Here is a 23814-nt window from a genome sequence, read left to right on the forward strand (position 1 = left end):
TACATTATGGCATCATCCTGAAACATGGGACAACCTTGATGTCTTTCAGGACTTCAGTCATCAGGCAATGAAACAAACACAGCGGAAGCAGGTGGCAATCCAAATTCCTTCCTTTAAATTTGGAAGCCGGCGTTCCATGTGACAAACACTGTTAACTACCTAGACTAGTTAAGCTGCATGTAAATCACAATTTGAAAAGACTTTGGCATCATTGAATGTGCTTACCATCTCATCTATACCAGTTAAAGGGTGGCCATCCACCCAAATGGCTTTATTGACATTTGTTAGCTTTATGCAAATCCTAGGGTCATTGTTTCATCTGTGTGCATCAACAGTAGGTGTCAATCCAAAGTGAGCCATCAATTAGTTAAATCACTCTTCGCTTACTGTGATTATCTCCCTAACACTGAAGAAACTGATCAACTATGAAGACTTGCAGCTTACATTTAGGCCTGAGGGAAATAGCCAGATGACCTTGATGTTGCCACCCAGTATATGTGGTCCTACTCTGGAAACGTATGGCTTCACAGGACAGTGCATTGTCTCAAATAAACCTACCCTCGAGATGTTCCTGGATTAACATCAGCGGTTTTTAGTTACCTAATCAACTCCCACTGTCCAAAGTGTCCTTTCAAATAATGGGCTCCCTTGACCGAGAATCAGGAAGTGATGGCACATCTAGCCCATCAATGAAAAAGGTCCCAGCAGGCTATTTACATTGTGACATGTTAGCTTCATTCACCCTCACCACGAGCACCATATATTTAACACTTTCCGCAAAGTCACTCTTCTCCAAAAACCACAACTACTAGCACCACTTATTTGCATTCAGTACTGTTCCACACCCGCCCAAAAATGCTCCTTTCCTCAGCATATTTTGCAGTGCTTGACAAAAGTTAAATGTGGCCACATGTGAGTAGCAGCCATATCAATAACTAGTTTAGTCCATGATTTAACACTAGTTTATGGAGTCTTGACCAGACACATACACAGACTCATCTGTTGACTTTTTTTCAATGGCTGACTCGTTGGTCTTTCAATCCAGCTCACTTTCTCCACAACTTCATATGGTTTAGAGTTTTTATAAGTCAGCACTACTTTTTCTTGCGTTATTTTGTTGTAACACCTTCAGACCAGTTGATCCCTTATCAACTGCTCTGTGAACGCTTCAAATTCACACATTATTGCCAATACTTTGCAATGAGGCCATGTATGTATAAACATTCTCCTGGGTCTGTTCTCTAGAGAAGAATTTGTGACATTTCACAACCAAGTTAGGTTGCTTACAGAAATGTGTATTGCCTACGTCAACATCTGTCCTGCTTTCTTAGATGAAAGCCCTTGTTCAATTTGACATGTTCAACCTGAATCAGACCAATTTACCTATTACCACTGGTGTCTATATTGAAGTTGGAGTTAACCTGCGGTTGACCTACTATACAGAATTGTTCCCCTCGTTAGATGTGTCCCAAATTGGGTGCCCTTCTGAATGTAGTTCCATATCTCTGACTGCAGTCATCAGAGATGATTTATGGGCAGTGTCACATTAGAAACCAACATTAACCTTAGCCAAATTGTCCAAACCAGAGACCCCACAGAAAGAGGCCAGAGCTCGAATGGGGCCAAGAGAAGCTCTGACGTCCTAGAGCTCATCTTGCTCTGTAATCAGCCACCTGAACTGTAGTAACTGGTAAATGCCAGAGAGGCCAGATGACCAAAGCGGACCTGTTTATGGTTCATTCGTACCCTGAAAATATGGCGGCCTTAATCCTTTTGGATACATCAGCTCATCCCATCCCCCCACCCCTCCATTAGAAGTACCAGGGTGAGACATGATAACCTTCAATGTCTGGAGTCCACTCTCAGTGATAGAGAGTAGGCCCTCCATCTCCACACGGCTCCTCAGGTCTCTTCCTTGACCTCCTCCACTGCCCCACTTTATTATACACACGGCTCCCCTAGCACCCCTTATCAGATCTTGTGGCTCTCAATGTCAGTGCTGGTGCTTCAATAAACAAATTGTGTTTTGTTTCTTCCACTCGTCTACCAGTCTTTTAATGCTTTTCTGAACTCTTTGCCTGGATGGTTGAGAATCATCCCAAATGATCATGGATAAAATAGAGTTCCTCTTGTTTGGTACTGTGTCACTTTTATGGTATAGCTTTTGGCAGCGCCCTTTATGGAATCTCCAACACTTCCTTTTCTCCAAGCTGCAAATGTTGGCATATTAATTGATGACAACCTTTCATTCAAACCTGGTTAGCAAAGGGTACTTTGGTGTGCAATTTCCTGCTGACGTTACTTCGAGAGATTCTGCCTAGCCTCTCTCCATTTGATGGTAAATTTAGAATCAAATATGGTAACGCCAAGGACCAGGTTTCTCCTAAATGTTAACATTAGTTCATTAAAGTCATTCAAAGTCTGGTTATGTGTCTGGTACTCCTGGAAAATCTTGAAACTTGGAATATCTTCAGAGAAGGTATTCATGCAAGGTGAATTTGTCACAAAGCCGATATGGCCTCGGACACATATTCGTTTGTTCACATTTTAATAACTACCCCCCCCCCCCTCCTTCAGTCTCTTAGTTGGAACACCGCTAAGCACTTGGCTCCCCCAGGTACTCAAGTGTCAGTTTGGGTGGTGGCTACTTTTCATGTTCAGCAGCCAAAGGATGATACACGCTCCCTCCTTCTCTTACAGTTATCGCAAATCATATACATTTATTAAAAACTGGCTTTTAAAGAATGATGACAGATTAGCATCTTCTGATCTGTCTCGTGTACAGGTCACTGTGCACTTTTTAAGTATTTATGATGCATTCTTTCCATCTATTCATTCATTCTTCTTTCAATGGAGTGATGTGAATTTATTCCACGCTCTCTTCATATATAGCTTTTTGCTTATTACTGATATCCCTGAGTATTAAAATCTATTAAATTATATATATATATCTCCTATGTAGGTACCCTTGTTCTTCTTGACTAGATTAAAAGGTTGCTCCTGTAAAAAAGAGTTCAACCTGTAGACTTCAAATGGCTATGCAATAACCTCTCCCTCTCAAAACAATAGGATCTCCATCCTCAGGATCCTCTGCACACTTCGTTGCTGTGTCCAGGTAGTAAAGTGAAATACCACTGTTGAACAGTAGTGGTTACAGTCCAATTCACTGCAGTCTCGTGTTACACTGGACAATAAGGCCCTAACTACAAGGGCTGCACAACTGCAGGTGCAAACTGCGCATCAATTACTGTTTGTATAGGATTTGCACCATAGTCATAGTTGTAGACTTCAGAATGATGGATCGCACACCAATCGCATGTTTTCCCTCGTTCGGATGTGTCCAGAATGATGCTTTGCTCTCTTTTCCGGCTGACTTGTAATCTGGTGTCAGCCACAGTCAAAATTGGGAGTTTGTCCACAAAGCAGGATTATCAGCCCTTCGTATTCAGACCCAAATCCAGGGTCAGATACAAACTAATATGTCATTTCCACCTCTATTTGTGAAAAGATGGTGAAGCATTTCAGTGAGGGTGAAGATTTTTTTTCGGTGGCAAAGCAACCATAGAGAGAAGGGGTCGGACTAGGACAGAAAACAGGCCCTGACACCAAAATAAAAGTGGCCTATAATAATCAGGTAGCTAAAAAAGTGGCCCATATTTGCAACCTGAGACAGTGTGACATTTGTAAAAAGACATGCTGCCTGTTTTGCAAGCTATGTAAGGCTACAAGGATTTGAGTTTGTTGCACGCAATTGTTTGTTTTAATACCAGGGAAATCAGCAGTAGAAACTGGACCAGCAGGCTATAAAATTGGCCTACATCGGACACCGCCTGTTTGCCCTATAGGTCAGTCCGACCCTGCAGAGAGAAGACACCCACTGATTGAAAGTGACACTGAACAACTGGCCACTAGCTCAGAAGGAGTTAAATGTGACAGCAACTTCAACCAGCAATATCACTTGGACTGCGAGTGTTGGGATGATGGTTCTGGATTTAGGAATAAATAGGTCGCCATTTTGGAAGATGGGAGATCAACTTGTGGGCGTGTATGGTTGTCAAGCTCATAGAGGGTACAAACATAGGCCTCTCCAGAACACATACCAGGGCAGGGTGGTACAGCTTCACAAAGCTTTTGTTCCAACAATTTCCAACACATGATCCATTTCCGAAGTACAGTCTAATCGCCATCTGTGAGTTTTTTTCCACAGTATGGTCATAATGATGTCATCCTGGATGATTACAAGCTACACTCAGGGAGTACAAAATGAGCAAAACTATCTTGCAGATGTCGAGCAGTTCTGTAAATGAGAAGAGGTGGGGTGCTTGGTTTAAAGCCAGAAATATATTAGAGTGGGACGTAAATAGATATTGAAAAAGAAAATGTTTTAAATTACTACTGTTTAAACAAAGGGCTCATTAAGTGAGTTAGGGTTGTGTGATGTCACTTCATGAGATACCGCAGTGTCAAATGGTGTGAGATGTCATTTCAACCACTCCTATCATTTTGGTAATGTGATGCCACTTAATTTTCTCGGAGTCAGAGTAAAAGGGCACATCAGGCTTTTTGATACCTCAAAGGCATTGAAGTTGATTGAAACATATGGCGTGAATCAGAAGGAACCTTAAGTTTGACTTGGATGTGAATTTGCAATTTAACTGTGACTCTTAAGCCAATTAACAAAGCATTGATGCTGCATGGCTCAGTCGCCACTGAGGAACTTAAATTTGTTGGAGAACTGTTTGTTTAAAGGGTACAGTATTAATTTTACTTTCAGATTTTATAAATAGAGTTATTAGATGCACCTTAGTTAAAAAAAAGAAATTAAAAAAGTAAGAACTTTACATTCACATTTTCAAATGTATTTGTCCAGCGAAATGTGTAAATAAAGGCAAAATTTTAAAGGAATATTTATTATAGATAATAGTTCTTGAGTACTCTAAACACTGAAAATACATTAATACAATATTTACATTTTGTTAAGTTCGGAGATTTAACCTGTCTTTTTTTAAAAATAAAAGTGCACAACACAAATAAATAATGATGTATATAAATAATAAATAAAATAAATAAATATCTTTATGGTACAGAAATTTTTTTAGATGCAAAGGATGACAAGAAATAGCTAGAATCATGTTAATCTTCCCTGGCTACAAAATATGAAAACATATACACCTCTGAATATGTATTTGAATAAATAATGTACTGCACAGAGTTCATGGATACACAACACACAAAGGCATTAAGTGCATAGGGTGCTACAATGCTGAACATATGTGATAGGTGAAGGTTGATCGTAAAAAGTTTTGCTGTTGATAGAGAATTCCTGCCCACCATAGCCGGTGGCTTACCACAAGCCCACACGTAACGCTTTGAAGCAGACCCTTGGCAAGTAAGACAATGTAATATTCTACTTTCAGTCCTCAGGCAAGCATTTATAGTCAGTGGAGGCTGCACATAAGCAGTGTTCAATTTGTGCCACTGGTTGTAGGTGGTGAACCCCTGCACTCATTTTTGCAGACAGGGACCTATTTTTGATTCTCAAATTTTGAGACAATGCAAGAAAGTGGAAGGCAGAAAAGAGATAAAGAGGTGAGAAGGGAAAGGTAGCCAAACAGTGACAAAGGGACGAAGCATGGATAAAAAGAACTTGCACCAATGTGATAAGGAGACAGGAAGTGTGAGGCACGACAAAACTAGTTAATCTTGGTATTCAGCAATCGTGGGAATGACAGTGCCGGCTTTGAATAAATGCTTTTTGCCTATGCACTTCTTTTTTCACATTAAGCAATGACCATTAGTTTAGTATCTAACGTGAATGTCACTGGAGATGGTGAACCTCACTGGTCAGTTCAACAATGAAAATTTAGTAGAATGTGATGGTCAGGATGATGTGGGTTTTCAGAACACCTTTCGACCAAATCAGTTTTAATGGAGCTGTTCTGGGTGTATCTGGAGTCAAGATGGAGTCTTTCAAGTAGATTTCTGTTTCTAACTACTGGAAAGTCATTTCCAGTGTAAAAGGGACATGATATGGTTAACTATATCCACTCTCAGTATTAATATTGTTTGACAGCTCTTGTGTTAACAAATGCCAAAGACAATGCTGACTAATTTGTGCACTTAGATTGAGAAAGGACTACATTGTACCCGTTTCTCTCTCCTTGGCAGCCTGCTGCATGTTTAGTTCTCTCTCCTTGATCCCTTCAAATTAATTTCATTATTTTTTATTCCTTTATCAAATGCAGATTTGCATGAATCTGCGAAGTTGGTCGACATTCAGGCAAGTGGCTTTGGCAGTGCGTTCTTATTAGCTGGTTACCGATATTGGGTAGCCACTTGTTGTTTTGTTAAGTTTTTGCAGGGCTTGATTGTTGTGTGACCACAAGCCATTAGGTTTCTTGCTCGAATTTCACCACCCTGAGTGCCAACCAGATGTGGGAGACCTGGTATGTATTGTACACACCTATCTGATTTTTATTCCAGGTTATGATGAGCGCATGGTCCTCACCACCCACAAAATAGTCTAAATGTCTCCAGGCAGTGTTTAAACTTTTGCAAGATATATTTTTAGAGTTCATATTAGGGTACTGTGCACTGTAGAGCTATAGGTAAAAAAAAAGGATGTCTTCTGTGTATAGATGTGAATGATGGGCCTAAAATCTCTCCTGAAAGCAACTTGTAACATTGGTCTATTCATCACTGGTCTACGGTGGCCAGATCCATACCAGATGCTCAGGATAGCCGCTGATTGTGTAACTAATTCACATTTTTGGCACTAGAATGCACTCAGTGGCTAGTTCAATAGATCACAGGGCAAGACTATGAAGACGATGGAATACACAAGATGACCCCACATGCATGGAATCAGGATCAGTTAGGATATTATGATTTCCTAATCATGTACTCCTCATAACATAAGGTACAGTGTCATAACTGCTCTGTCTCACTGTGAGTACAATAATAAAGAGGCCTGCACAGCTCCAGTGCTCTATGTGTGAAAATAAGAAGACATTGTAGTGATGGAAATAGCGATGACTAATAATAAAATAATAACAATGTCAGTTACTTCCGTTACTTTTGGCCTCGGTTATCCCAGCTTTTTTAAGGCAAGCCTGAGGTTACTGTAGTTTAAAAATCTGTCTAAACATCTTCAGGATTCGGTCACATGCGGTTCGGTTGGAATACATTACTGACATCAGACCCTAATTCAACAACTGACAGAGATGTGATTTTTGGACATAGCAGCCATGATTTTGACCACTTGCTTCATAACAAAGGATATATTGGAATGGCTCTCCTATTCCCTTGGACTGTAGATTCAAAGGTCAGCTAATTCTTAGTTTAGAAATAAAAGTTTGGATAAATAGTTGCTTATGGAACCACTAGCAAAGCAAATCTTGTAGGCGTCAGCTGGCTAATGTGCATTGTGATTCACGGAAACCTGACTACAAGTCCCACAGTTCCGTTGATGGATACTTTACATAATTATACATGCCTGGCTCTAGAGTTTTTGACTGATAGGTAGTCTTCCAGCTACCAGAAAGTCAGGTCTTTCAATAAAACATATAGTCATGTACTTCGGTGAAAAAACTGTGTAGCAGATACTCTTAAAACAAAAAGCACACAATTTCCTCACTAATACCAGGAAGATGCTGCCAGTCAGTCACTGTAGTTATGGTTGTGGTCTGGTTTAAATAGACTGTTATGGAGTATTTGATAAATCAGGGAAACTGCTGTGGAACCGAACTTCTCAAGAGTCACTGGAGCCGAAAGGTAGACCACTAGAAGGGGTTTCTCCCCTGACCTATCACAGACCCCTGACTCATCTCTAAAGCTCCCAATGTCTCTATTGGGAAGACAGCATCTATAAACCCAGGATTTGTTTGCTCTGCCAAGAAAACAACGGGTGTTCTACCTAAATGTAAAAGTTTTATTATTGTCTTGCACTTATATTGGCGCACAATATACCTAATACCGCCATATTATTTTAGGGAGTAGATGGGGGTTAAGAATAGTAAATCTGTACTTCCAGATATGCTTTCCCTCTATGATATAGGGAGGTTAGCATTACTGATTGTGATATACAACCAAACAAAACAGAGCGGTGCATTACAACAGGTTCTAACTTCAAACCACTCGTCCTCCAATAGCCCATATAATTATCTTTGCTATAACTTGAGTTATACTAGAATTTGGATTTCCAGGTGGTGCAAAGCTCAAGGCTTCCAAAACAAAAGCTAAGCTTTATGACTTTTTGAATGGTATTTTAAGTGCAACAATCCCTTTGCATGACACATCTGTGTTGGTGCTGGCGCTGGGTACCTGCTGTAAACTTGCTTTGTACAGTCGTCGCTTTACTGAACACTACACCATAATGCAGCAGCAGACCACTTTCCCTCTTAGAAACTTGCTACCTCTCCAATCACACGTTGTGTATTTGCCTTAGACACTGTCCAGGGCTCCACCCTTTTTGGTTAGGTGCGCACTATATAGTGTATGCATACCACATACTTACAACTCACTTATTAAAAACTGATTACACTGGTGTGGAACTTGGCCAACCTATCAGTTGTACTTTGGGACAGCTCTGTTCACTAGGTAATGACATGATCAAATATGTGGTCACTGGTGAGGTTTATGTGATGTACCCATTTACAGAAAACTGTCACTAAGGTATTCCCGCCTGTGAAGTTTTGACTCTTCAAGCGTTGCCTTTGATCTGAACTGGAATCTACTGCCATCAGTTCTCGGAAGAAAAAGAGCATGGGAAGTAGACACGAGAAATGTGAAATCGACAATTACAGCATCTTGGTAAATGTAGCATTCTGGTCCATATGAAACGGTAACCAGTCGAAACATTATTCATATTTTAGTCTCATGGTCATCTCCTAAAAGTATTTGCTGGTTGGTCGAGGACCTAGGAGAACACTTTTTTGAAGCGTACCATCACCTTAGAAGATTTTGCACACACGTCAGCTTATTTCACATTACGAGGAGGAAGCATGAGTGTGATTGTGACAACTGACCGTCCTCAGACATGCCATCATAAAAATTAGTCATTTGGTCTACAGACTTTACTCTTGCTGGTGTTTGTTTCACAGTGTTTGTTCCTGCTGTTGGCCTCTGTGCTTGAATTCCACTATGGTGAAAGGTGAACTCAATGTGGGCTGATGTCTGAAATAGTCAACAGAGGTTCATATGAAAATGAAGACGATGCTGAAACCTACACCCTCATTGCCTTAAGGTAGTGAGGCCGACAAGTGCAACTTCAGACTCCACGTATGGAGTCGGTCGGTTCGGCTGGAGGTTGAACCGTGGAAAAAAGGAAGAGTACATATGTCATTTGAGATATCACAAGGAAAAGGGAGAGAGGTCAGAGACATTTCTCATCCACATTCAGGTGTGTCTTAGAGATTGGTTAACAGTCAGGAAAGCAGGAGAAAACCTGACCATCTTTCCGCTGATGCAGGTTTTGAGCTTCCTGCCTGTGTTGCACAGTTTGGAGGTCAGACATCCAGAACATGGTTTAGGTAAGAGATGTAGCAGATAGCCAGCCGAAGAATCTCAATCTTGGAAAGCTTCTTGTCAGGAGGAAGGGTTGGCAGGAGCTTGCGCAGCTCAGCAAATGCCATGTTGAAGGCCTCCACACGGATCCGCTCCCGTGTGGCGTGCGCTGTCCGATACTTGGCCGTGGCGCGCCTGCGCCGGCGCCTCTCCTCCCGTGTCAGGTGCTGGAGCTCGCGCTTCACCAGGTCCCCGGAGTCACAGAGCCGGGTATCCCCACACATGCCAATGCCCCCGGAATCATTGAGGCCACCCATGCCTCCGCAGTCACTAAAGACAGATTCTGTCTCCGAGTGTGTGGGGGGAAGATCGAGCTCAGTCTGCTCCGAATTTAACATCATTTTCGTATTTATTGATTTTCAGATACAAAAATGATTTCCAACATAAAAAGTGGGGGTATATTAAACAAAAACTTTGCTAAGTCATAAAATAAATAAATAAATAAATATTTTCAGAAGTATTCTTCACAGTGTTATCTATATAAAGACCGGGTCTTCTTTCTAGTTCGTAATGCGGCTGCCTTGATGAGGGTCTTCTGGAAAAGAAGAGAAATGCAATCATTATAATCCTAATCCAAAGAAATGAGGGGAATCAGCAAAGAAAAAAACAGAAGGATAAGTAGAAACAAAAAATATATGGAAAATTAGGGGTAAGAAAAGAATCAGACAAAATAATAAGAAGCGAACAGGTTTGCGACTGGGAAAAGTAATGCCAAACACGAAGCAAGAATGTGAAAGTATAAACAAAGTACTTAGCAATTATTAAAAACTTAAATTCAAAAAATTCAAAATAAAGACTACCACACACAAAAATATGTTTTGTCAACCTCTTTGGTTAAACTAAAGTAACTCATTGACATACACAATCGCTTTACTGCTTCTGGCTTGTACAGAATTCTGGTGGAGTAATTGTAACAGCAAGTTTCCAAGACCTTCTCGAAGTGCTTTTGATCTGTTACCATATAACCTGCTCTCAGCTTTCTTTAACATATAAAGTAGATATGGCCTCTGTCCCCAACTCGCAAATACGATCACGTAAAACTGTAGTAGAATTTAACGTGAGGAGGAATGAAAAGTGAGGAGCGATTATAGGTGTCACATGGAATAGTGCAGTTCGTTAGGTATATACAAATTTTGCATCACATCTAAGGGTGGTATGTTATTTGTGTTCTCTGTTGGGCTATTTGGCAAGGGTCAAAAAAGTGAGAAGGACCCCGTTGGCTCACCAGTGGAGTTTCTGTAGTTAGGAACGCTACGAACCCCCTTCTGTGGGCAAGGGCACACTCTTCCTTGGTGCTCTGATGGCACCGATGTCCGGCTAGAGCACATCCGGGTGAATTGCCCTCGGAGGCAAGAAATGTGTGCTGGCTGCGATGTAGAACACAGCTCATAAATATTTATGCATCTTGGCAAGTGCATAATTCATGCGCAAAGTCATAAATATTTATGTGCTGGCTTATATTATTGTACCTCTCTTCGCCAGGCATGCTCAACCAGAAAACACATAACCGGTGTTATCACAAAACAGGTCCTTCATATGGCCATCACCCACTGACTCTATTACACACTTAACTGGTGGTTGTGGGTGTCTAGGATACAAACAACTATGGAGACCAACTTTTTTAAACAACTCTAGAAATGGGTTTTGGACACTATCTAGAGCATAGCCAAAACTGAAAAAGGCTTGCCTCCTAGGTAGGGCAAAGTATGATTTAAGGACCCAAATCGTGAAACTCAAGTCCTACGGCTGAAGTGGGCCAAATCATCACTATAGTTTACACTATTGCTCTTGAACTTCACTGGAGTGGGGAAGCAGAAGGCAGGGCTACTCCAAATATCTGCTGAAGAATAGGATGGACGGTCTCAGACACAGAGGCAATATGAGGCAAGAGAAGTAAAAAATAATAGTTTTAATAGCAATTTCAGGGGATGTAAAAAAAAACTGAAGAGTTTGAGGTGAAACGGCACTTAAAGAAAAATGTATAATACATACATAGGGCAGCAATAGTAGGGCTGATGCAGATAACATCAGTGTGTATTTTGGGCAGGTGGTAGTTACCAGCACTCATTTTTGGGACAGGGCTTATTTTTCATTGTCAGGCTTTTACCCAGAGAGAAAACGAGAGAAAAAGTAGGGAAGATATGAAAACAGTGAGTGAGGAATGAAGAAGGTATCAAAAGAACCTGTAAGAGTGAAGATTAAGCACAGGGTAAAACGTGAAGCTCCTGTCTTTCCCCGTGTGCCACTAAGTAAGAGGGAACTGGTAGACTGGATGAGCCTCGCAGACATTCTTAACCTATCATTCAATTTGAGATTTCTATATTTTGGAATTCTCATTGTTGTATTATATAATGTGAACTCAAAATAGTATCTTTTAATCCTTGAACAGGAGAAGGCGTTTGGCCCTAAACACTATTTTGTGAGTATGTTGAGGGTATGGGAAATATTGAGTTAAGTAAAAGGTTCTTGATACATAAAAGTGTTTTGTTTTGACAGGGACAAAAATTCCACTGGAAATGTCGAAGCTTGCCTCCTCATGCTGACTGCTCAGTTCTATTACTGATATTGAAACATATCTAGAAGATGGAGCAAAAGTACAAGGTTAGCTACTAGAGCGGTGCACTTCAGACAGAGCGTCTTGAGAAAAGGGAATAAAAAAAAACACAAACGAATGAGTACCGGGATAAAGGATGAAAGAGAAAAGCTAGCTCTGGAGGGATAATCAAACAGAGAGAAAAGTGAATTTGTGACTGTAAAACGCAATGGCCTTAAGTTAATGAAAAACTATAGTATTCTTGTGGGAACTATTAATCCACAAGTGAATCCACTGGCGTTTTTATTCTCCATCGTGGAGTGAATGCCCCCTTTAGAATTAGGACTTGCTCTAGAAGCCAGCGGAATTTCTGTTAGCAAACACCTCTAAATTCTGTACAAGAGTTTACTGTAGAAATAAGTTGAGTATTTTTTTCTGAAAGCCAATCAGCTTGCCTGATCCAAAAGGCAGTCACCAGCCTCTTAAGAAGTGACAATATCTGATGCTTACTAGGGGCGCAGAGTGCCACATGATGTAGGGAGAAGTGTTCTGTTGGGATACTGGAGTCCTTTTGACCACTATGGATGACTAAAATTGCCACAGTGGAGGAAGAGATGTCAGACATCCTTTGAAACCAAGTGACAGCACAGGCTTGGCGCCTTGTCCCATCGGAACCCTCTCTACAGCTTCCTGTTTCCCGCTAAGAAGCTACCGAGTGGCAAGGATTGGAAAAGACAGAGGTTCTCACAGCAAGGTCACTTCCTGTTCCTGTTTTGTGGTCCCCTAGGCCGAAGGCAGCAACTTAACAGAAGACAAGGTTGGGGTAAGTGCCCCCCCTACTGATCCATAATCAACGTTCACGTTGATCTCTCCCTACGACCCTTTGAAACAACACTGTGATAGGAACGGAGGAAAGAGGCAGGAACTGGAGAGAGGACGCACGACGCCAAAGTGAGTGATGAGCTAATATAGTGAGGCAGGCACCCCGGAAAGAGGAAACAATGGGACGCAGCGCGCGCCCTCGCGGTGATGAGGAAAAACCTCCCGCCTGCGACAGAAGGCAAACCTGACACGAAGTATAAATTAGAGAATCAACTTTTAGCGCCCGGGGCCTACCGCGAAGGCCCCAGAGAAGGCCGCTGCCGCTCGAAAATATAGATGTAAATAAAAAGCATTTTTCTGGGACGGTCTCCGGGGGGATGACAGGTGGTGGATGGGCGAGGGGGGCTCGACAGACTGCCGGCGGCGCCCTGGAGAGGACGGGAGGAGGAGAGGAGTGGATGCTGCATGAAATGAGGCCGTATGTCACGCATTTTGGCACCTCAAGCATATGTGGGCCGGCGCAGCTGCTCTCTCAGACATTTTAAAGTAGGGCTGGGCTCGGGGGCCTCCACCCGGACCAGGTGCCCGGTCCCGGAAGTTCCGCCGCAACCTACCTTTCTTCCTGTTTCCGAACTATCAGGTGCTTTCTTCAAGCAGGTGAAAAGAAGAAAACTGTGGTCACACTGGACAGCTTGTACCGTGTATTCATACATAATATCTCTTCTTTATCTAATATTACGCCTGTTTTTATATCGCGTTTACTCCTCGCGTCAGCCGTCTCTATACTCAGTAAATTAAAAAAGTACTACTATTACCTACCGTAGTTCATACTCTTCAACCGACTTTGTAAGGATGGAAGGTTGATTCAGCTTTGCTGAGGTTCAAAAACCGCCTCAGTTGGAAGAAGGGAGAAAGCTTGTGCCGTCTCGATTCCTTTGACCTTCACATCACACACAGTTGCCTGAACAATTTTACAGAGCGATTCATTCCACCTGGAACAACCATTCAGGTAGAAGGGACCAATTTAAAAACGTTCCCTTGAGAGTATAATCTTGCTGCGTAACCTTAACGATGATTGTATGCGCCCGTCCTAGGCACGCACTATTTAAAGGACCACCACATATGGTAAACGTATGTAAAATGTATATGAAGCGAACAAAGGACAATCCATAAAGGCCGGATTGGGGCAAACACAGTAGAGTGAACAACTGCAATATAGCGCGGGAATCCATTCAGGGAAGAGGAAACTGGACCAGGAAACCCACGTCTATCTGTACAAGGGAGGCAGGGGAGTGGGGATAAAGATCTGTTGGTGAGGAATTGGTATTCCCCGGGAGGACAAAGAGAATCTGAGTCTTGTCCTGTTGGGTTTAAAGCCACAGTCCTTCTGCAGAGAATGCGCAACAAGCTGAGTTTACTTTAGCTTCTAACCTCGGTGAGGGGCTGTGTAGTATTCTCATTCCGGAAATGGAATTGTTCATGCAGTTGGTGAACGGCTGTAAATCATTACATGTGGTCTACCCACAAGCATTGCATATGTTTGCAAGGGTTGAGGATGTTGCTGCAATAGATAAACCTATACCTCTGAAATGCAACATCATGAGGAGAAAAAATTAGATTTTCTTCAGTCTAATATTCACAAGAGTCTCAATGATGCGGCCTAGATTCCAGCTGAGTGCAAAACCTCCAGCTGTAGGGCTATCCCCGCCTGTGTAAGCTGCGAGAGGATATCTTTCTACTCCAACAGACAGGCCTACGATCTGGGTAGAACTGAGAGTGGATGCTTTCTTTAGAACAGAGAACTTGCAATAAAACATAACCATACTGGATTTGGCATGAAAGTAACTAGGATTGTTCAAACTCCATTTTTGTACAATAGTTCCAATGAGAGCATAAAATGATGTTGTTTATATTTTGATAAGGCTTACGGATGTTTGTTTTACTGGTTGAATTGAAGGCCAACATAGGAAGAAATAAAAATATGTTGATGGTTTGTAATTGCTTGCCCAAAGCCCAAGAAAAACTCAATTGAGGAATTATTAAGCACAATAAACTTGACTGACTACAGCTACTCTTTCCAGAAGCACCAGCCTCGTCAGGACTTTCCCAGTGTCCTAGATGCCAGGCCTCTTTTCAAACCTTTGAATACAAATATTTTCTCCCTTCCTTAACTAGCATGTGTTACATTTACTACTGATTTCATTGCATATTTTTTTTCTTCCCATCTTTATTAGATTTTATAAGATTTAGACAGGAAAACAACCTGCCCCCCCATGAAACTCTGTATGGGCGGACAGCGACATATGGCGAACCGTCTTCTTGTGCCCTGTCCCTATTGATCCATCTCAGCCTCCGCCTTTGTCTACTCCTGCTCCTCCCACCTCCTCTTGGGTCCGATTCCCCAATGGCGCAGCCTTTCGCGTGGCACAATTGCTTGCTTGCCATATGCTGAGGGCACGTGGTGATTGATCATTAAAGCAGGGGGGTTGTGAGCTCGAGCATCCCTTACAGAGATGAAGCACCAAACACACATCTACATGTTTGCAACCAGCACACTGTTGCAGTGAGCTTGGAGACAATGCCTGGTTGGTCCTTTGTTTTTGCCTCTTGTGTATTCTGAAGGCCATATCCAGAGAGTAGATGAATAAACTAGAATGATCTCTATGTGGCTCATAAGTATTCCTGGTCCAAACTGTTATTTATAAAAGGATGCCTTTTCAGACTTGTAGTTTTGGTCCACAATAAGTGAACCACGTGTACCAATGTATGGTTGGTGTAAAAAGTTCTAAAGCCTTGTCTTTGTTGACATGGACTCATCTGTTAAGCCGACTAAATATGTCATTAAATTTAGTACAGTAAAGTTTACTACATTTCCAGGTTGACAGCCTTGCATCATATTCTAATTTTATTGCCAGTTATATAGCACACAACTTGAAACTTAGAGATTGGGTGTTAATGTTGTCCAGCTACACAAAAAACATGGTTCTATCAACCTATGAATGTTAGTTGTGATTACATTGAAAGGTTTTGCATAGTGTAAACACACCACCGATCATTTGCTTTGGACCACTTTGAGACACAAACTTACAAAACTGCAGATAATGTGTAGGTTTCAGATAGCCACAGTGAAGACAATTAATCTCATGCATAAGACGGTAACACCTGTAGGTGTCTACAGGCCACCAACACACCCATGGTGACTCCAACTGGCCACAAAAAGGTAGCATGTATAAGCAGCCTTGCTGCAAAGGAATACAAGCACTCTTGGGGTGAGTGTGAACTTGAGTCTATGAGCCCTCTAAGCTTCAGCACCCAGACCAAGTCCTATCAGCGCCTAAGTAAGTGCTGCTTGCAACTTTGTAGATAGCTGTCGCAGTTAAGGGAACTGAGTCTTAAGCAAGAATTAGTCACATGTCTTCCTTAACTATCTATTTCCTATTCATAATGTGGTTAGTGCTTTTGTCCACAGAAGGAGACAGTGACCCATAGATTGCCTGACCTAGTTGATAAATCAAACTAAGGAGATGCCAGCTCTCTGCACTAGCCTTTGCTTAACTGAGGAGACCCACGGCTATTAAAGGAGGGGGGACGCTAGTGAAAGGGACTGAGTGTGTGATGGAATGAGTTGTCTCGTGCTTACAGTGCATGGTGGGAAGGAAGAAGGATTCATATTCTGTAAGTGGTAACCTTACAACATGGCGCCTTGTCATCAAGGAAGCAATTGTACAGGACTTTGCTTACGCTATTACAGCCCATTGTATTCTGGTTATTTAGTCTAAATGGTTTCATTGAGGGCAATCAAGACTTTTAGCACCAGAGTGCACTTGGTTGTAAACTAACAGTCCGCGTGGGGATGTTGTATCCTCTGTGACATAAGACATACAGTAACCGCAGTCAACATGTAAAGGTGCAGTTTTTTTTTTTAACCGGTGTTACGGGTTAAACCCCCCTTTTCCGTTTAGAAAGCTGGGAAACCAAAGGACAGTAAAATCATATATATATATATATATATATATATATATATATATATATATATATATATGTATAATGTATATATATATATAATATATATATTATTACACCCTTTAATTATGTTATGGTTATTACTTGAAACACAGCTATTACAGACAGGACACTGCAGCCGAGGGCTTTCATTTTTTATTACAAAAAAAGACTGCCGAAATGCCAAGTGTTCTGTATCAGCTGTGAGCTATTCACTCAGTCTTCTGTTCACTTCCCTTTTGAATACACTTGCTTTAGGAAGGGAAAAACAAAACTGCAGGTACCAGAATACCAAGTAAATCACGGAGATAAGTGACAAGCTCACATCTGAGATGGGCCACCTTGGAATCAGCATCACCTGTGCCTCTTTCAGGGCTCTCAGGTTTCCTAGATCAATGCGTGAGTAGCTTATACAGCCCAGTTTGGTTTTCCTTTGCATTCTGGGACATGTAGTCCTGATCTCTGAAACTGTGGCATGAAGTACTATGTAAAATGTTTCATCATGCGTCCACATACATTGAAAATCATAAATGTCTTCTGGGGCTGTAAAGAGCAGGCTAGCCACTGAGCAATGAAACGTGGCAGGTTCCCCCTCAGTCATCTCACCCTTACAAAGCCACAAAATTGTCAAGGACGCAGTGCGGCAGTCCTGGGACATAGCCTAATTCAAGTGAATGAAGACGCCTGAAAACAAACATGTGTAAAAGAAAAGCCCAGAACGGGAGCGAGGCGGGGTCTGTTAAGCATAGTATGTACCACCCTAGTATGGACACATGACAGTAGAGCGTGTTTCATCTACTCTGACCACTATCGCTTTGAACCGCTGCGAGTGCTCCGTTGAGAAGAACTAAACAAGGCAGTTTTGGTCAAGTGTTGCCCACACGCACGTTCATCTGTCAGGGCACCGCCCCAGGTGACTTCTTAATTCAGCCTCTGCTCTTTTGTGGCCCTGCCTGCTCCTGGCCCGTTCGCACTAATCCTTCCATTCATCTCACAAGGGCCTCCCGGAAGTCGTGGATTAAATATGAACAAGAGTGAAGGGGGTGGTGTCCTTCAGCACAGTGTTATTCACTTCTCTTGTCAAATAATGGCCAGGTCTGGTACTAATTGCCACAGCTACCAAGTGGCCCCTTTGTCACGTGTGACATCTTCAGCCAGTAGTTAATCTGTGTTAAAAGGAGCGCACATTCTTTCTTAGGCCCCGCCCTCGGGTGCTAGCCAATGCCGGGGTGGGAAACACCACTGCTGCCTAGAAATGATTCCATCTCACGCCTCCTTCTTCGACCCCCTTATCCTTCCTTATTCGTTATTTATCCTTTTGTCACTCATTATTTTTTTTATTTTTCTTTCTCTTTTTTTGGCTCTTGCTCTGGGTCAAAGTCTAATAATAAAATAAGTCCTGGTTCTCAAAATCGAGTGCCGGTGCCCACCACCTGCAATCACAGCTACAAATAAAGCACTGCCTTCAACCAGTCCTGGCTTTTTTTCGCCAGAAGCACTATGCAACTTGGCACTAAAAGGACTCCCACGTCACGCCGAATCGTCAAGTGTCTGTGTTTCCCGTGCAAGGATTTTTTTTGTTACAATTCATTACCGCGTGCATGACCAATCACTTCCACCGAAACCAAGACTAGGCTACAGGGAAAAGCGAGGGTATCAAATAAAAACAAAGGGTTGTGAACATAGTATGACGACTTGGATTACACATTATCCGGGCACATATTGTGGGTTCCCTGCAAAAGTTTCACAGCCACAGTGAAACGCCTCACTTGTGCCACACGTACTGCAAACCGAACACCTGTGGCCTTAGAGATTTTAGGGTATGGGCGTGTTCCGCAAAAAAAGGGGCTGGATTGAGAGGCCGGGTCCTTTTATCCTCGCTGGATTCTCACGTTTTCTCAGTACCTGCAGCTGTCACCAAACTCATGACCGCGTGGGATCAACATGCGCAGCATCGTCAGCTAGCCCTGGCTTTTCAACAAACCTCACTTTGCGTGCTAGCACCTCAGCATGGATGCATTACAACTGTTGTCCTCGCTGTCTTTTCCTGAAGGCTTCCTCCCATGTGTCTCTTTCTACTGTGCAGATACTGCAAGTGTTAGCACTTTAAACCCAGATCCATTGGATTTGAAAATGCTTGTTATTTTGTAAAAGAAACAATATCTTTCTAATTGACTTCACATCACAAGACTCCGAGTGTCTAGTGCTCTAATGCAGTGGTTCCTAACCTGTGGTCCGGGGACCCCTGGGGGTCCGCAACGTCTCCTCAGGGGGTCCGGGAATACTTAGAAAATGAAATAATATTAACAGATTTCATCCCATGCTTTCAATAAAGACTCAGTGAGGGGTCCCCGGATTCCAGTAATGATTCAGTGGGGGTCCGCAGGTTCCAGTAATGATAAAGTGGGGGGTCCACAGAAGTCAAAAGGTTGGGAACCACTGCTCTAATGCATTTTCCCAAATCAGTTTATTTTAGGAGTTGTAGTCATGATTCAGTTCAATTGAACTCAACTTACTCGCACCTGAAATTATGATGATGTTGTAGGAAAGGCTGCCCTGGAACACTGTGTCCTTGAGACATCTGGTAACCTTAACACTCATTTCAAAAGCATGCCGAAGGATGATGGAAGACATTGATATAGGCTGTGTCCCATTTCATCTCTGTAATGCAAGACCTGTAAGCTCAGCCCTGACCTCTAATATTCAGAGCTCTTGAGTTTCCAAGGTCCGTGCATGAGTAGCCGATCCGCTCCAGGCTTCTAATTGTAATAGTGACTTTATAGTGGTTCTAACAGGACATTAAAGCCAAGACTGTAAGGAAAGAGTCTTGAAAAGTGAGAAGCGACTCATGCATAGACCTGTGAAAATGTATTTATCCATTCTACTTTCTGGTCTGAGGTGGAACAGGCAACATTGCGCCTTGCACTAGTCCTTTACACCGAGACCACGTAAGGCAAACTGAACCCAAACCCTCTCTGTGGACCCCTCAAGTATCCCAGATCGTGAGTGAGTAGCTCATCCATTCCTGAGTTTTTTTCACTGTATTGTGGGACCGTGTAGTTCTGACATGAAATGGGATCAATAAAATGGTGAATCCCAAAACGCAAAAAGCATATCCGGATTGGATGAGGTCCTTGTGCATGGAAGTAGGTAACTTGGGATTGCCTTCTTTTCTCAGAAAGCCCTATATGAGGACTCCAAAGCTTCAGTCCCAAACTGCTGCTCTGACTGTCTGACCACCGACCTGACCCCAAGGCAAGAGAGTCAGATAGTGCATGTCAGCAAGAATGTGAGCATCAAAACATATTCTGCCCTTTTACAAACCAATATAAACCATTAAATAAAATCAAGTGAGGTATACCTGGGCATGAATTGTGTACTTATTGAAATGAGGAAAAGTGGTACCTTTAGGCTTGGGTTGCCCTACATAAGTTGAGCACCTGAATACTGAAGCAAGAATATCGAGGGAGGGAAATATTGAGGACAAACTATTGAAAGGTAAGTACAGATTTTCTATACCTAACGCACTAAATATGTACCATTACAACAAATGTCTCTTTAAGGTACGTAGATGTGGAGTTAGGAGTAGTAAATCCATACTTCCTCTATATGCACTTACCTTTTGAAATGAGGTATATGATATTTTATCGTTAATATTATTGTACCATGATATTCAGAGGCTTGATTTTGAGTAGTACAATCCTACATAAGAAAAACGTTCTTTCCTTTGCTTGGATGGAAGCATCTTAGAAGGTTTGTATTTCACAAGTGCATTGCTATGAAAATCCCTCCTATTAATCTTACAACTTGTAGCATATAGTGTGACACAGTGGGAAGGTTCAACACATGCTGGTTAAGCTTAGGGACAGAAATCTGCTTTACTATAGTTGTTCCTGTCACAGTTTAACACATCAATAGTCAGTACAAGTCCGGAAATCCAAATGCATGCTAGATTTTCAGAACACCCATGGACCTTGTATATTAGCTCCAAATAGATTTGTTATATGCAAATGTATATAAAGAGGATTTTCAGAAAATCTGGCATGGATTCGGTCCTCTTGGCCCTACTTTGAAAAATCCTTGCTTATCGCCTCTCTTTTGACACCTGGTTAACTTTCTCAAACCATAGCTACGATACAAATTTAGCATTCTTAACAACATTTGGTGTCAGTGCACAATGGAACAGCAGAGGTACAGCGAGGCAACTGAGGTAACGTCTGCAGTGATATCGATCATAACCTCCAAAGAGATGATTTTTTGGCACATGTTTAGGAGAACCAGAGAGCATCACTTTAAATACAATTAATCGAAATTGAAGTCATTTACACAGTGATTTTCAGTTATTCATACAGTGTTCAAGCCCACAGAGTTTCTTTTCACTACTGAGACGTGTTGGTACTCGCCCATTAAAAGCATTGCCCGCTGCTGAGGATAGCTTTCCATCCCATTTTAAATTAAAGAAGTGCGCGTCATAGTACCTGACAGTGAATGCCCATGTAAAGCACCGGGGACATTCCTTAAAATGTGGCACATACCTGGCACTCATGAGCTAAGGTTGGAAGTTGCTGCCCAACAAATCTGCCCTACCGGAGAATCAGGGTGCCCTGACGTGGCCAGAAGGCGATGCAGAGCAATCTATACCAAAGGCCTAAAACATACAAGTGCGTCGGCAACAGGTCCACGAGAAACACGTTCAATTTTAGAGGAGTTAGTAGGGAGTCCCACAAAGCCAACCTCAAGCGGTCCGTTCTATTTCCAGCCATCACCAGAGCCCCTCTCTCTCTGACAGCCGCTCGAAATCGGTGCCGTCGTCCTGTTTGTGAACATGATACATCGTCAGTGAACTTCCTTCCTCTGCAGTGTTGACAGCAACAAAAAGTGCGACGGCTGAGGAGGCGTGGCCCCTTCCGTCTCGATGGTGACTTAGCTGCAGGAAGTAGAAGATGATTGGGCGCAAAAGGTGATGTGATGAAGGTCTCAGGTTGCCAGGTGACAACGTCAACGGGGTCACGTTGAGCACCCTAAGGTATCTGTGGATTGGGCCACGATTCAATTTAATTTAATCGATTGGATAACAGGGACTGAACATAAGTCTTTTGTTGAAAAAATAATAATATATATATATATATATATATATACACAGGAGGCAAGCGCACCTGCTTCAGAAATGAGTTTGAAAGTCAGATGCAGAGTCCGGCTCTCCCAAGGTAGCCTTTGTGCCTTGCGGGGCGTGCACAATTAGTTTGGGGAAGTATTCACTCATATTATTACTGCGCTATGAAGCTTCAAGCCTATGGCGTTAATTGCGATTTTAAAAATAGTTTGTGTTATCCACGTGGGCATGGCTAACCATGTCAAGGTAGTACAATAAAAATCCACTGTCCAAATTCTTCTCTAATTCAAGCACCAGCACATGTGACGACTGTGCCCCTGGGACGTGGTCTTGGGATGGGCGGAGCCCGTTTGTCCATGACAAAGGAAAGAGCCGTAGGGATGAGCTCACTGTCAGCGCTGTGCAGCGCGAGGCAGCCACAGGCTTCAGTGAGAGGCAAAAGTCCACGCGCGTCCCGGGCAGAGCGCAGAGGCGCGGATGAGTATTGGGGGAGCCTTAGAAGTCAGGAGAAAGTGCTCGGAACAGAGAAGGAGCGAGATGAGGCAGGGCAAGGACACGAAAAGACGAGAGAGAAAGCAAGGGGCGGAGAAGGTGAAACTCCAGAAAAGGGCACGGAAATAAAAAGAGAGAGATTGCGAGGAAAGAGAGTGAGACAATGACAGGGTGGGGTCAAGGGAAACTGAAGGTGAAGGAAAAGAAATACTAGACAAAGTGGGGAAGGACAAAGACAGAGGAAAGACCGGAAGGGCTAACTTGGGAGAAATGGAAATCAGGAAGAGACATAAAGGAGAAAGATGCAGGAAAGGGAGGATAGGAGAATTCGAGACAAGGCCATGGAATAGAAGACTGAAAGAGGGGAGTGGCAGGACAGAGGGAGAGAAAGAAGAGCTTGAAAAAAGTGGGGTGATTGGTGGGAAGAAAGATAGGTAGGTATAAAGACAACAGAATGAGGTAAGGTTTGCACCAAATCCGTGTGATGGATTAGACAGGTAAATTAGGCAGGTGAATTGGACAGATAAATTAGACCGATACGTCAGACAGACCTGTAAATTGAAAATAGCTGGTCAAGGAAACATTAACCCAGCAGGGCGCACGACTCCTTTTCCTACATGGGACCACGCACCTGCACTTTGGGAAGTTCCTGGTAGGCGTTTCTCCAGGCATCAGCTTATGTACACAGACCAGACGCAGCGCACACGCCACGCAGGCGGGAGCGGCGGACACTCACCGGCAGGCGCTACGACCTCACAGCGCGCTCCATCCGCGGCTCCTCGGCAGGCGGCCTCCAGGTCACCCCGGACATAGGCCTCGGGCGGGCGTCTCCCGGCGGAGGAGGAGCGCGGCTCTGCGGGGTCAGCTGCAGGGCGCCCGGGTCACCGCCCTCTCTGAAGCTCTCCGCAGCACACGCACGCACCCTCCCGCCCCGGCCGAGCCTCCTTGGGGTCCCCGGCCATGTCTGCCTCTTTATAGGCGCGCACACCCCTCGCCACCCCACCAGCCGGCGCCCCAGCCCATTGGCCGCCCTGTGCCAGCTCCCGTCACCGCCGAGCGGCGCTGAGAGTGGCCATTGGCTGGCAGGCAGGGGAAGCCCCTGGGGGCAGGGGGGGCCTGGTTATTGGGCTGCAGGGAGGGCTGGGAGGGGACGGAGGAGGGGGAGCTGGACGGCTGGGGAGACGTGGACATCTGTTCCACATGCATATTTCATAAAGAAGAAACAGAGGAACAGACGAGGGAAAGTGACGGAAGGGGAAAGATCGGGGAGGGGGGTAGAAAATCTGCC

The 23814-nt window shown here is 43.3% G+C and overlaps 1 protein-coding gene across 6 annotated transcripts; it reads right to left on the reverse strand.

Annotated features, from left to right (window-relative positions):
- Nucleotides 1–5163: 5163 nt before the first annotated feature.
- On the reverse strand, nt 5164–23530 carry NHLH1 (nescient helix-loop-helix 1). Of its 6 annotated transcripts, none has more exons than XM_069217909.1 (2): nt 23263–23530; nt 5164–10099 (listed from the first exon to the last, which is right to left on the reverse strand). In XM_069217909.1, exon 2 carries the CDS (start codon nt 9903–9905, stop codon nt 9507–9509), a length of 399 nt encoding a protein of 132 aa, XP_069074010.1. In that variant the 5' UTR covers nt 9906–10099; nt 23263–23530; the 3' UTR covers nt 5164–9506. The 6 variants fall into 6 exon arrangements, with proteins under 6 accessions (XP_069074010.1, XP_069074014.1, XP_069074013.1 ...); XM_069217913.1 differs by having other exon boundaries at nt 23158–23500; XM_069217912.1 differs by having other exon boundaries at nt 5164–10096; nt 23263–23499.
- Nucleotides 23531–23814: the final 284 nt, after the last annotated feature.

The sequence above is a fragment of the Pleurodeles waltl genome, chromosome 12 (genome assembly GCF_031143425.1).
Source record: "Pleurodeles waltl isolate 20211129_DDA chromosome 12, aPleWal1.hap1.20221129, whole genome shotgun sequence".
Classification (NCBI taxonomy): Eukaryota; Metazoa; Chordata; class Amphibia; order Caudata; family Salamandridae; genus Pleurodeles; species Pleurodeles waltl.